Raw genomic sequence first — 14,040 nt, forward strand, 5'->3', positions numbered from 1 at the left:
TTGTGTCTAAGTGGCAATTTAGCTTAGCCAAAAATAAAAAATAAATGTTTTATTATTAATTTGTTTTTCCTATCATAAGTATTATACACTGTACAGTAAAATTATTACTATTATTATACATAGTATATAGTGAATATATTATAATAACTGTTATTATAGGATACTATAATGAATTGTCGACATTATATTTAAAACGTTTACCGTCCAACCATTTTAGTGCGAGCAATATTTTTCATTTAAATCGAAAAAAGTCAGGTACTCACCCAAAAAGTATTATGTGATCTTCTGTTGTATTAACCGTGTGATTAATGAGTGTGCAATAACAAGTATGATTGAATATTAAATGTGTTAATTATTGAAATTATTTTACAGTATTGTGTTGTTGTTGTCAAATTAATTTTATTTAAGTTTTGCCCTTTTTGTTAAATTATCTTTTTAAAAATATATTTAAAGTTGTATTTTAATATTTATCTAATATACCGCAATATTACTGTATTATTATCATAATACTTATACTTCTTTTTTTTTTACCTTTTAGGTTGAATGCATCATAAACCATAATATTATGTTAGTTTTATGTGTAATAATATTTGTGTATTATATTTATAGACCTATGTATGCATAGCTACCAACTGTACATCTGTATTGTGTACAGTACCATTTACAAAAATTATGATTGTTGAAATAATAATTTTAAAAAAACTGTTTATATATATATATATATATATATAATTAATATAATTATACCACCTTGTTGAATACTGTGTTTCAATATATTTATACGGCTTTAATTTATTTTTGTTTCTATATTTTAGTATTGTCGTGTCTAGAAGCTACTTCTTGGTGATTGATTATGGAAGTACAATTTAAAAAACGGTCATAAATAAATAATTATTTGTAATTTGTATATTGAAATATAATTATTATTCAAATTGTTAACAACAATAATAATAATATACATTTGAATCATCTTTAAAATAATTTATTAACAACTATGAAACAAAGAAACTTTAAAAAAATATACATATATAGTTAACTCAAAAACAATACCTAGTTAGTAAATTCTAATATACGGAAAATTGCTTAAGTTTGAATAGTGAAATACTTTAAGTGACGTAACATAGAAATGGAAATGATTTCCAACACTAATTAAGGGGACTTCTGATACTAATAATTGGAGTGTATAATGCATCTAATATTCTAAAATATTTAGAACAATTTTGTTTTAGTGCAATGATAACATAAGAGGCGCAAGTTATTCTTAAAATATGATTTAAGGTATAGACTTTTTATTTCGATGAGAAAAGTTGAAAATGCCTAACTTACATATTTTATACATCAAACAAAATTAGTCAACATAAAGTATGATATTGAACAGTTTGTGCGTCTAAATATTAACTTAGAAGAAAATATTATTACGGAAAAAAAAACCGAATATTTTAAATTATACACAAGATTGAATGGTTTTATTTATAATGGTTTTAGTGTTAATATTTATAAAATAAAAACAATTGTTGGTTATGAACTAAAAATACAATGTAGTTTGTTTATTCCTAGTAAATGCCTTTAATAAACTAGAGCGCAACATTTAACACATTATTTTATTAAACAATAATAATATATTATATAAATTGTAAAATTGTTGATAGTTTTAATAAATTTAATAATAATAATAATTGTAATACTTAAGTTTAAGACACACAGTGTGAAGTTAAAAAGCCTAATATTATCTACAATAGTATTGTAAGAAATAATTAGTATGGTAACGTTGACTTAGTGGTTTGATTAATTGTACATAATCGAGTTCAAAAATATTCAAAATGACCAAATTGTTTCATAAAGAATGTTTAAATAGCCACTAAATGGATAGTAATAATATAATCTATAAATTACTTTGAACTAATGGCTTGAAATGTAGCTTCATAGTTTTAAAAATAAATAATGCAGAAGCTTTGCTTGACTGTAATAAATTAAGAATATTTGCTTAGTGCGGATTAAATAAAGTGTTCAATTTCTATGGCACTACATAACATTGTCTAGGAACTTATTCTAAACAATTTTCCTCGGTAACACAAGTCTCTAACCTCATTAGTTTTTTTTAAAAGATAACTTAATAAAAATAATAATTATCTAACAACCTTTATACAATTTAGGTTAATACCATCAATAACATAAAAATGATTACAAATGCAATTTGTTTTTGTAATTAACAAAGCAACACACCGCAATAACACTATGTTGGAATGGTTGGTTAGTTGCAATCTCAACTAAAAATTAATCGGTTAAGGCATCATAAATTTTCTGTGCACGTAACCGGATTTCATCATTCTTATGCTGTTTCATAAGCACTAAGCTTTTTGTTCGTATTTTCTCTACTACGTTGACTCCATAAATATTGGCATACCTGCTAAACATAATAGTATATATAGTATCATTTCATAATTGAAGCAAATACAAAAATAAGTCTATAAATTCGGTAGCATGTAAAAAAAATTTAAGCGTTACCACAACACTTTTTTCGTGTATTGGATTTAACACAGTGCAAATTATCACGGACGATATTGTAACAAACGTTGTAGTGTCATTCGATAGATTGGTTTAAGGTCTGAAATGCACTTAACCAGAATTGCAATATACGGGACTCAGGCAATGGTATGAAGGATGTTTTTAAAATTGTATGGAATATATGGTCTTAAGTATAGCATAAAAATGGGTATGCTATACCTACTTAATCTCTAAAACTATAAAATCTACATTCTTAACCCCTGATCATTTTTCAGCAAACTAATATTGTACTTTCAATGATCACAGCAAGATGTATTCAAGTAAAATATATCAATAATATAATATATTATTATTAATACTATTTTTAGAAATTATTTCTTTTAAACATTTTGAGACCGAGGTCAATATAATAAATTAATAACTACCTAATTATTCTAGATAATTAAAAATAAACAACAATCGAGTATAAAAAATTGTTATACTAAAACTCTCATACCGACGTTAAGAATTTGAATTTTTTTAATTAAAGCCCTAAGAGGTACAAAGTTCTACTTTTTCAAAAAAATTAATTAAAAGTTGAAAAATTCAATAAATATGAAAGGTCATCACTTTTTTGTAAGGTATGTTTATTAGCAAAAATATGGAACTCCGTCTAAATAATATTTATTTATTCTATACATTTTTCTATTAGTACTTTTTGTATAAATGCTTAGATTGAACTTGATTGTTTATTAGAAGTTAATACATTAGTTATAGTTAAAAGACTTACATGGTATCTGGTGCAGCAGCTTTATCCTCTACAGGTAAATCTAAAACGGGATCCAGTTCCATTGCTTTTACAGCGTCAGTAAAATTACTAAACAGTGTCACTACTCTGAGGAGAATTTCTTCATTTTCATTCAAGTTCAACATGGATAACAATTTCCTTGGAGCCTAAAACAATCATAAAAGTGTATTAACCATTTTTTAAGCTGTGAGGAAATTGGAAAAAATGAAAATTACATTTTTTTTTTTTAAATTTATAAAATTATATTCAATGACAAGAAGACAAATATCATTAAATAATTATCGTACCTGTCCACCTAATAAATAGGGTATCATATCATCATTACATGACAAATTTATCAAAAGTTTCAAACACTGAAGGATAACTTTAGAGTTCTGACTTTCTAACAGTCCATATAATGTGTGTATGGCTGGTTGCAATTCACTATGCCACATATGAAATACAGCTATGTTGGTCAAAGTAGACAGGCAGTTATAAATAATATCTTCGGATTCCATCATTTTCATTAGTGCTAAAATAATTGGTATTGTTTCCTGTTGAATAAATAAACATAAATTATTCAACTCATAAATATTGTCTAATGATGTACCTTCATCTCCTTAGAGTTATTTTTGTTCAAGGCCAAGTTTCCTAAAGCTACTAGAGCAGTAATTTGAACAGATTCTTCTGGGTGGTATATCAACTGTTGTAGTTGGCTTAAATATCCAGCTTCTCTCATAACTTCCTTTTTACACAAAAGGGAAAAATGAGAATCACATGTAATATTTTATGGTGAAATATAATTTTAACTATACATTCAAAGCATTAAAGAATATTATTTATACAAACATACTTGATTTTGTGTAAGCGTAGCTAAATTACTAACAGTAACCAGAACTTTTTCTAGAACTTGCACATTCCTTGAACCCATTAATTTTAGTAAATTTTTAGCTTCATTAGGTTCCATTGGCCTAGAATAATGAGAAATAAAATGGTACAAAAAGGGAAAATATTAAAACTAAGAATAGTCTTAATTATTTGTTGCATACCTGTTCAACAAAGACGGATGATAGATGTTTTCAAACTCTTCCATATCTTGATTAGGCTGGCTAAGAGAGAATCGATGTTCACCAGGTTGAGGGGATTTTTTCCTTAATGATCTATTAGAATTTTTTTTTCGAACCGGAGTACCCAAGTTAGAATCTAGAGCATAATTGTCATAAAGACGAAGATTTTCCGTTGAACGACTTCCAAGTATGTGTCTAGCATCCACGGGACTCATGAGTCTAGGTGAATTCCACGGTGAGGCCTAAAATATAAAAAAATATTAAGGTGTCTAATAAGATTTTGTTGAATTTAATTCTTAAGGTGTATTTATTAGCATAGTTGGTCTTTAGAAGAGATACTGAGGAACTTGAATCAATTCTTAACTCTTTATTGCATCACTAAATTTATTAACTGAAGCAAAGCGTGAGCGAGACAATTTTAAAAAATATTTTATTTTAAATTTGCTTAAAAAAATTGTTAATTAAATAAAATAAAATTGGAGGTATATAAACTTATTGTTTAATATGATGCTTTGTCACTGTCTATCCGGATGTTGGAAAAAAAATAAATTAGTAATTAATGGAAAGACAAGTACAATTATTTATTTTTAATAATGATACTGATGTAAAAAATCAGAATGGTGTTTAGTTTTAAAAAAGTTTAAAGAAGTTGTAAATAAATAACATATTAGGCGTTAAGTTGAATGTAAAGCATAAATCAATATATTTAAAAACCCTTAATTACATATACTGATAACAAATTTTTTGGGCGCAATTTGAGGGAAGCTCAGGTGAGCTTTCCAAACACCCATAAAATTGTTTGTGTTCCTTACCATAAGTGAAGGGCTTTTAAATTTTGTTAGTTTTTTGTACGTTATTAATGTTTATTTTTGAAAAAATATGACAATGTACCTGTAAACTTCTTGGTCCATGCAATGAATGTTTAGACGATGGAGTTTGGATTGCCATCATAGTGTCAGCAAACATTCTAGCCCTCAAGTTAAGCTCTTTGATTCTTTCTTGAACAGTCATTGGTCTTAAGAACACACGGTTGGTATCCGAGTTATCTAGGTTACCGAGTAGTACGTCTGTTTGGGTCGTTTGTGAGAGACGCCGAAAATACAAACGATGGTCTTCATGATACCCTAAAACAGATACATTTTAAGTACCCTGTAATAATAATATGACTTTTTCATTTAGATCATAACGTATTTCATATAATATATATTACCATCTTCGCTTCTCCTTCCTAATCGTCGGCCAAACGCATTTTTGGCTACCGAGTAGCCAACGTACGCAAATCCAGCAAATATCGCAGAACATACAGCCACTTTATTGACCGTGTGGTCATTAGCGGACGACGGATTTAAGGACATTGCCGTGCAATTTACATGAGACTTACGAGGAGAAATCGAATTGCTAGTCTACTTAGCTGCCATATATGCGCTCAACACAGTCGTCTAAATATTGATATTCCACAAGCAAGTAGGTAGGCTACTACTATAGCCGTCGCCCGTCCGTCTTCTCCTGATAGCTGATAGCAAGTTGCGAAAAGTGAAAACAATATAATAACCTAAGGGCCGTGGGAAAAAAATCATTAACGTTATCAGTAAAGCCCGTTCGTCGATTCGTCCAACTAACGTATTCGGCGATGTATCACGTTGAGTCTTGTCGCTTTCGCCGAATAATACAATTTGTTTATCGCATTGCCAATTGATAAATTGTAAATTTATTTGTTCAACAGAGCTCATGCCTCAGCCCTCATACATGATAGTACATGCTACAAAATATGTACACACTACTAAACTACTACTTTTGTAGTTGCTACATTATAATATAACTATATAAGACAGTTATATCATGTGCTACATTATGGGATCGGAATATAGGATACCGTAGTTGAACAATACAATTATCGATGATCGATTTAATATGTATACTATAGTAAATAGTCTATAGAACATGTACTAAATTATAACAAAAATAAAATATTGCATTTGAAGACTTATTATTATAGTATATAGTGTAATATATAATATAGTCATTATTATAGTATACACAAAGCGCCATCGAGGGGGAACTATAATTGATCATGACTTCCCCTATCAACTATCAAGGCACTTTAACCATGGGGCATATTATCTTGATTACAATTTAAATGTACATATAATATCGTCCACGGTCGTAACATGAAATACGGTTGGGAGCGGACGCAACAAATACATTGTTAACATAGTTTTGCGTCCATACTTGGTCTAGACTTCGTGGTTGTGTAACTACGTTTAATCTTATAAGTGCATGGAGTTAAGTCTTATTATAAAAAAAAAAATATAGTTCTTTCTACGCACTATGTAAACAATATAGTGTAATATATTGAACTATAGTCTATATTGACTAATAGGTTGTGTCCGTCGTCATTCGTCAACCTCATGACAAAACCTATGTAACAACCAACAGACACCTGGGGACGGCGGAAACTATGTTTTTATACATAATTACCTATAAATAATTTCTAAAACTCGATTTACATGCGGTACAGCCTGACGTGTTCACGTAATTATCTACGGTTCTAGCATAAAATAGACTAAAATCAGAATCTTTTCTGTGGTTTTAGGTCAAACTGCAATCTAACCGGATATTTTGTTTTAACATGGACATGTTTGGGTGGTTTAGCGCGACTGGTTCACGGTTCAATCAAGAGCTGTGAATCCAAACTTTTTACATTTTTATACTATATTATAAACTAAAATGATCTGTTATCGTGCTGATATTGAATGTGGATTGCGAGTCAATTATTACATGTTTATTTAGGCAATCAAGGAAATAATCGAAAACATATTTATAATTCAATGTTTTCCGCGTACGAAAATGTATAATCCGGCGTTAAATGTAATGACAGTTGAAAATAATATATGCATTTCGTGTTGCGAAATAAAAAAAATGTTACTACAGTTCTAGTTTCTACAAGAACCACATTAAAATGTATAGGTAATGATTGGTAATTATTGATTACCATTTACCATACTATTATAATTTATAAGCTATTCTTTCAACAAAAACGGAATAAAAAGTTATATGAAGATAGCTGGGACGATTGAACGAGATTGAGCTCTATGGAGGTGTAGGAATTAGGTCTATGGGTCTATGGTCTGACCCCATGTAGTTGGTAGTGTATGGTGAAGATGATAAAGATTCTCACAACAAAACGTAATTAGAGGTTTAGGCTTGAGCCAAAAAATAAAAATTAATTATTAGTTTGCTTGTAAGTTATACAATTAAAAAAAAATTGTAATAATGTTATTCTTGTAACCTGAATATATATTAAAAGACAATAGTAGGACATACGCCGAAATTAATGTTCAGCTCTACAATTGCTTGAAGTCACCTAGAAGTTTTTTAAAACAGTGATTAAGATATAAGAAATAACAATAAAAATGCAAAGTTAAGAGAAGTAGGAAAGAATAGCAATGTAAATAGAAAATATAAAAGTATAAATTTAATGATTCACTACAATTATTTTCTGTATATATGTAGACTTGTTATGTTGTACACAATTGAAACTGATTAACTTGACTAAAGAATGTCAATAGGTAAATTAAAATTTAATCCAACAAAGATTTTTTTATCTCAAAAACTCATTATTTACAAAAAATATAAATACAAATTTACTTAAAATAAGAAGAAATAGCCGATTGTAGTTCCACAATTACACGATAATCCATCCTTATTATAATGAAATAGGTAATTGTACAAAGAAAATCATAAAAAAAACAACATAGCATTAATTGTAATGTTTGTGTCGTATAAAAAGTAGTAACAATAGTAAAATAACAATGATTATAAATTAATATACCTACACACAGTAATTTCAAATAACAATAAATAAAAAATAAAAAATTGTATTTAAACAAGTCAACAAGTCATAGGTACAGATTTTCTCTGAATTAATAATTATGCAATTAGCAAGTAGGCGCTTAAGTAGTACTAGTAGCTTAAGTCATTACATTATATTAATATTATATTATAAATGAAAAACAAATTATCATCAACATATCTGGCAATTAGAGTTGGTAGATAGTAAAAGCCAAAAATCTTAAGCTACTACATAAAGATGTCATAACCTTTTAAATTGTCTTTTGCTAGTTTTAAAAAAACCTATATAAAGGGCGAGGCAAATGCCCTCCCCGCCAATAAAATATTTGTTTACTTTAATTTTGGTAGTCTCTAAAAATTGCTTGGTTTTTATTGCTTCCATAATAAGTTATTAACAGCATTAACTGGAAGTAAACTAAGGGGTTATTTAGCATTAAGTTATTAATTTAATAATTTTTTAATGGTCTGTACTTAAAAAAAATAATTTTTATTACAATTCAGCTTATAGGTTTTAAGAATTTTTTTTTTAAATGAAAAAAAAATGTCATATTAATTAAATGCAAAAAAAAATCACGATAAAGTACTTCCACAGAAATAGAATAAATCTATTATTTGGTACTTCCTTGGTTTCTTATTTGAATAGGCTTCTATCAATTGGGAGGGTAAGTAAAAATAATTTTTTTTTAGATACAGTCTAATAAATTATAATTTATATAAATATAAATCAATTATAAAAAACATATTATCTCTTAGTATATTTCTTAATATATTAACTAACAATACACTAACAAGTGAAAATTATTACAACACTTAGTAGTACAATTTCATTATAACATACATTGAATTTTTAGCTAAATTAAGACATCAATTGTTTAAGAAAATTCTTGATACAAGAAAAATGTACAATTACGAAAACTTTAAAAGTATTTTGAGCCAATCAAAGTTTATAATTCAACAATTTATATAGCCTAGCCTTGTGTAAGAATCTATCAATTCGGTAATAAAGAATACAATTTTTTTTGTAATTTTTGCCTAAAAAAATAGTAGCCATCAGATCAGTTCAAAGCATCAGGTTGTAATTAAAACCCGATAACATTGATATTCCATTTATACAATTTAACAATTATTAGTATAGAGTCAAGTCTATGTTTCTCATTTTAATGTAATACTAGTATACAATTTGAACATGAATACCCAATTTAACCTATCACACAGTTCCTTATTGTGTAAATATAAGGTACTTATATAAGATAACTTATTTTAAACTAAAAAAAGGAAATATTAATTGTTTTTCACTCAAGTCATTTGTTGTTATTTTATTTGAACGTATTAATTGTGTGGGTAAAATTGATGAATTTTTAGAACTGAATCATTAAGTTATAATAATATTGATTACATTTTTAGAATATGATATATTAATGTTACATTGCATAACACTTAATTTACATATCTTAAGATTTTACCTTAATATAGATAGAACAAAAAATGTATAGGTAATGATTATCATCATGTTAACTCGAACAGGCTCAACGTTGCATTATAAAATGGTTTCTTGACAAATTTGCTATTAGAAATGGGTCATAAGTCCATCACCAAACAAGGGGACGGCAGCTCTTAGTCACTAAGTGCTTACACGGCCAGCAAATAGAACTTATTATTATCTTACTCTTTTAAACATAAAAATGGAGTTTTTTTTATGAAAGCATGGAAAATAAAACCTATCATGAGGTTAGGTTAGGTTCTATTAACTGATTGATTTGTAAATAGTTTTAAAACCTAAGGGCTAAGGGGGGAGTTCATTAGCGCATTCCGTTCAAAAGTTTAAAGCAACCACAGACGGAAATTGCTATTTTAATTTTTTTTAAGCTTAACTTAACTAGGTTTATAATAATAAATAAAAGCGTAATAATAATAAATAATTATATTACAATTTCTTTTTCACTCATTATTAGATATAATAGTATACATATAATTATTATAGATAAGGTAAATAAATTTATACTTTTTTTTGTACCTGTGATAAATTTACAAGAGAAAACATATTACCAGTTGAAATTACATTCTTCTTTTTTTGTTGTAAGTCAGTGGACATTTACAACGGAAAGTTAATCCAAGTGAACTAAGAAATTTTACTTCTTTACTGATGTCATCAAGGCGAACAGCAAACTTTTTAAATGTATTATTTGGAAACTTGTCAAACATTATTTTATCTAATTGTTTCCTTTCTTCTGATTTTTGTTTTATACTTTTTCCACGTGTTATTCGTTTGTCAACTTGTTCATCTTTTTGTTTTACTATTTTTATTTTATTAATACTGTTGACTATTGTAGGAGTTGGAATTTGTAGTTCTTGATTTTTTGCTACATTTAACTGAGACTTAAAATTCATTTTTATTCCCAAATTATCGTATATTTGAATTTCGTTAGAGCTGATAAAATTTTCTAATTTTTTGTATCCATTTCTATAATTATTATTATTATTACTTTTATTATTATTATTATTAGTAGTATTATTAGTATTTTTTTTATTGTTCTTATTGAAGTTTGGATGGTTTGGGAGTAATTGTGTTTGACTTATTGATGGTAATTTGGTAAGCACTATGAACAGTTTGCGACCATTTAAAACATGATCATATTTATTTAACAATTTGTCATAAATATCAGTGTCATTCGTGTTGTTATAACCAATATAATTGGCTTTAATACAATTGTTATGTGACATCTGACTATTACTATTTGTATTTTTTTTTTTTAATTTTTTCTTAGTTGGTATTAATATTTTACCATTTCTTAATATCCTGTGTTTTTTTATTGTTTGTGAGGTCTCCGATCGTCGCATTGATAAAATATTATCGAATATCCTCTTACGAACAAGTCAGTACACAGTAGATGGTTTTAATATACTGGCAGTCATCACAGGCATTTTCTTTAATCTAAAAAAAAAAATAAACGGCATTAATATTGATTAGTAAGTATTAATTAACTATGTAAAATTGTAAACAAGTTTGTTATTTTGCTAAGTAACATACTGCTGGAAACATGAGAAAAAGTCACTTAAGTTTTGAAATTTAAATAAATATCAAATATACAAGTTATTAATGTGTAGATTGGATATATCGAGCAAATAAAATACATATTTTTTAATTGATTTAAATAATTTATTAGATCTGTTACGATCGCTTGTCTATAGTAATTTTAAACTCTTAATCATTTCTAATCAAAAGTATTTATTCAATACCTTTTGTCGAACAGTCAACATTTTTAGAAAAACTTAAGTATTAATTAAAATGGCCATTTTGATTTTTTATAATATCACTTAACCCGTGACATGATTTGTAACACATGTGTGGTCTGTGGTAAGTTATACCTATAAATATTAAACTCTTGGCAGTTACTGAAAATTTGTCATTAAAACCATTATTTTGAAATTCGGAACAAACTATGAGAAGTATTTAAAAGAATGTCGAATAAAATAAATACACCTAACTGTGATATAGTACAACATTAGTTAAAGTTAAAACTACATAAAAAGTTAACTTTATATTTAGTTTAGTGATATTAAACATAGATTTGAAAAAAATATGTATAATTTATTTTCACCTAAATAACATTTATTTTAAACAAATCCGGGTAAACTCAGGTTTTAAATAATTATAAAAAAAGTGGTATAAATTAAATTAAAAATATAATTATTTTAATGATATATTTAAAATATTTAGTCCAATGTCTAAAAAAATAATTTAGAAATACTTTACAGCACACCACTTTATATAACAGTGGAAAAAAAGTCGATGTTTAGGTCAAAACTGCTTTTTAACTATAAAAAAAAATATGACCGATGGCTCCATGACACTTAAAGTTTACTTTTTTAGGCTATATTGTGTTTTAAAAAAGTATATTTAAAAAACCAATACATATATTTTGGGATTATTAAATAAACTTTCAAAACTTTAAAGCCTAGCCTAGCCTAGACTACTGATTTCTATCTAACAATAAACAAGGTGTACAGACATTTAGCTTACCCCTACATTTTAAAATTGTATTCTCTTAGTATTTACCTGTAATTTAAAATTCGATGATTCTTATGGCTGGTAATTTCAATGTTGGTATATCAAACAACGACATCACACAATTAACGCCGAGGACGTAACAGACGCGTACTACGGATTGCACATAATCCAATAAACCAATCTAGCAACACAATTGACATATTATATGATAAAATTTATTCTAACGACATTATTAATAACTAAATACAATTAGTGGTCATATTATTTTGTATTTTGTTAAGTTGTCAAATGTGTTAGATATAGTATGTTCGTGATCGTGGCGTTGTATTCTTATCAGATTACCCAACGTTATCAGTTATACTGGCACCATAGATTGATATTATACCAAGAATGAGGCAACTGAGGGTCGCGGTCAAGATCTACAGCAAGGTAATTGGTGAATATAAATCCACCTTGGCTTATAGATTATAATCTATAAATTAGTTTTATCCGAGAGAGAGACAGATTATGAGAAGTCTTTTTTTTAATTTTTAAGGTTATTGGTACAAAATTATACCCTCCACAAAATTAAATTATATTTTTCCCCTTTTAATTTTCTTAAATGTAGATCAGAAATACTTTAGTTTGTATGGAATATTCTTTAGACATAGTAGTGTGACTAAAGGCAATTTTTTTTAGCGAGGTCTGTGAGTATGTAATATTTTAATACTTAGTAATACCATATGTAACGCACGCTATTTTTTCATCCGGAAGATCTTTTCTTTTTAGTAAACTACTATGTTATTTTTCATAAAATTCATACGCAAATTCACAAAAAAAATTGGTTTTACTGTCCCTGTAAATAGTTGCGCAAATAGGAGAGGCTTGGAGGGGCTTAACTCTCCTCCCCACAAAAAAATGTGTTCAAGCCTCTCCTAAGCAAATATAAGTACTGACACACTTTACTGCTAATGCCTGATTTTTTATACGTATAAAATATTATTTAGTGACTTTTCTGCATTGGAATTACCAATAAGTGCCTAAGCCATGAGTAAATAACTTAACTAAAAGTAAGGTAAAGTAGGTAGGTATATATCATTAATCTCCATGATGGAATACCTAGATGTGTAGTATAATAATATTAGTGGATAATTTAACGTTAAAAACATGTATAGATAAATATAAATTACAATTCATTTTTTTAAATTTAAATGTTTTTGAAACAGTTGTTTGTTTTTTTCTGTATAATTGCTATTTTTAACTTAATTGCTTTCCCACAGGAACTCCTGAATGATGTTTTGGTGAAATGAAAGAAATTGTCGAAACTCAACAAAATTAATTTTACATTAATATTACATATTACTAATACCCCTAGTCATATAATTCACATAACAAAATTCACATACAAGAACTTTAAATTCAAATTCGTTGTTGTAGCTTAAATGCACATTTAAATTTTTATTATACCACCACTTTTTAGCGCCAATGACGATAATGGATTTCGATCATAGATTTTTAGGCATACATTTTCGTGTAAAAATAAACAAGTGTCTCTTTGAAGCCAGTCTTTTGTTGTAATCAATATTTTGTTGTAAATCATCGGATCCAATCACATTAATGTGTCCGTCTGTGAACGTTTATCTTGAGAATTCTTCTTTGATTGCGTTGAGTCGGGCGCAGAAACTGTCAGCCACTTGACGACGCGCTCGTACACACAAGGCCGTCGTAATTTGCAATGGAACACGTTAGTGCTTGTTTCGACGCTTTCTTCGGTATCTTGTTTATTATCGGTTTGCTGCGCTTTGGCTAGAAAGTCCATTGCGATATCCAAATAAACGGAACAATTGATGTCTCGGCACTGA

The 14,040-nt window shown here is 27.6% G+C and overlaps 2 protein-coding genes across 2 annotated transcripts; both read right to left on the reverse strand.

Annotated features, from left to right (window-relative positions):
• Nucleotides 1–1,630: 1,630 nt before the first annotated feature.
• LOC126844329 (uncharacterized) lies at nucleotides 1,631–5,895 on the reverse strand. The gene is made up of 8 exons (XM_050582453.1): nucleotides 5,549–5,895; nucleotides 5,230–5,462; nucleotides 4,321–4,580; nucleotides 4,125–4,242; nucleotides 3,882–4,016; nucleotides 3,580–3,825; nucleotides 3,275–3,438; nucleotides 1,631–2,407 (listed from the first exon to the last, which is right to left on the reverse strand). Exons 1-8 carry the CDS (start codon nucleotides 5,691–5,693, stop codon nucleotides 2,275–2,277), a joined length of 1,434 nt encoding a protein of 477 aa, XP_050438410.1. The 5' UTR covers nucleotides 5,694–5,895; the 3' UTR covers nucleotides 1,631–2,274.
• A 4,201-nt stretch (nucleotides 5,896–10,096) lies between these two features.
• On the reverse strand, nucleotides 10,097–12,547 carry LOC126844234 (probable WRKY transcription factor protein 1). The gene is made up of 2 exons (XM_050582257.1): nucleotides 12,248–12,547; nucleotides 10,097–11,122 (listed from the first exon to the last, which is right to left on the reverse strand). The coding sequence occupies exon 2, from the start codon at nucleotides 11,026–11,028 to the stop codon at nucleotides 10,246–10,248; it is 783 nt and encodes a 260-aa protein (XP_050438214.1). The 5' UTR covers nucleotides 11,029–11,122; nucleotides 12,248–12,547; the 3' UTR covers nucleotides 10,097–10,245.
• Nucleotides 12,548–14,040: the final 1,493 nt, after the last annotated feature.

Source organism: Adelges cooleyi, unplaced genomic scaffold, assembly GCF_023614345.1.
Source record: "Adelges cooleyi isolate 19-005CV unplaced genomic scaffold, UGA_ACOO_1.1 ACOO_flye_CR_arks_rails_tigmint_CR_PRNA_651, whole genome shotgun sequence".
In the NCBI taxonomy this organism is placed as follows: domain Eukaryota; kingdom Metazoa; phylum Arthropoda; class Insecta; order Hemiptera; family Adelgidae; genus Adelges; species Adelges cooleyi.

Coding starts and splice junctions, on each gene's coding strand:
- LOC126844329 (XM_050582453.1), bottom strand. CDS start 5,693: ATGTCCTTAAATCCGTCGTCCGCTAATGACCACACGGTCAATAAAGTG. Junction 5,463..5,548: donor AGGAAGGAGAAGCGAAGATG/GTAATATATATT, acceptor TATCTGTTTTAG/GGTATCATGAAGACCATCGT. Junction 4,243..4,320: donor CATCCGTCTTTGTTGAACAG/GTATGCAACAAA, acceptor TCATTATTCTAG/GCCAATGGAACCTAATGAAG.
- LOC126844234 (XM_050582257.1), bottom strand. CDS start 11,028: ATGCGACGATCGGAGACCTCACAAACAATAAAAAAACACAGGATATTA.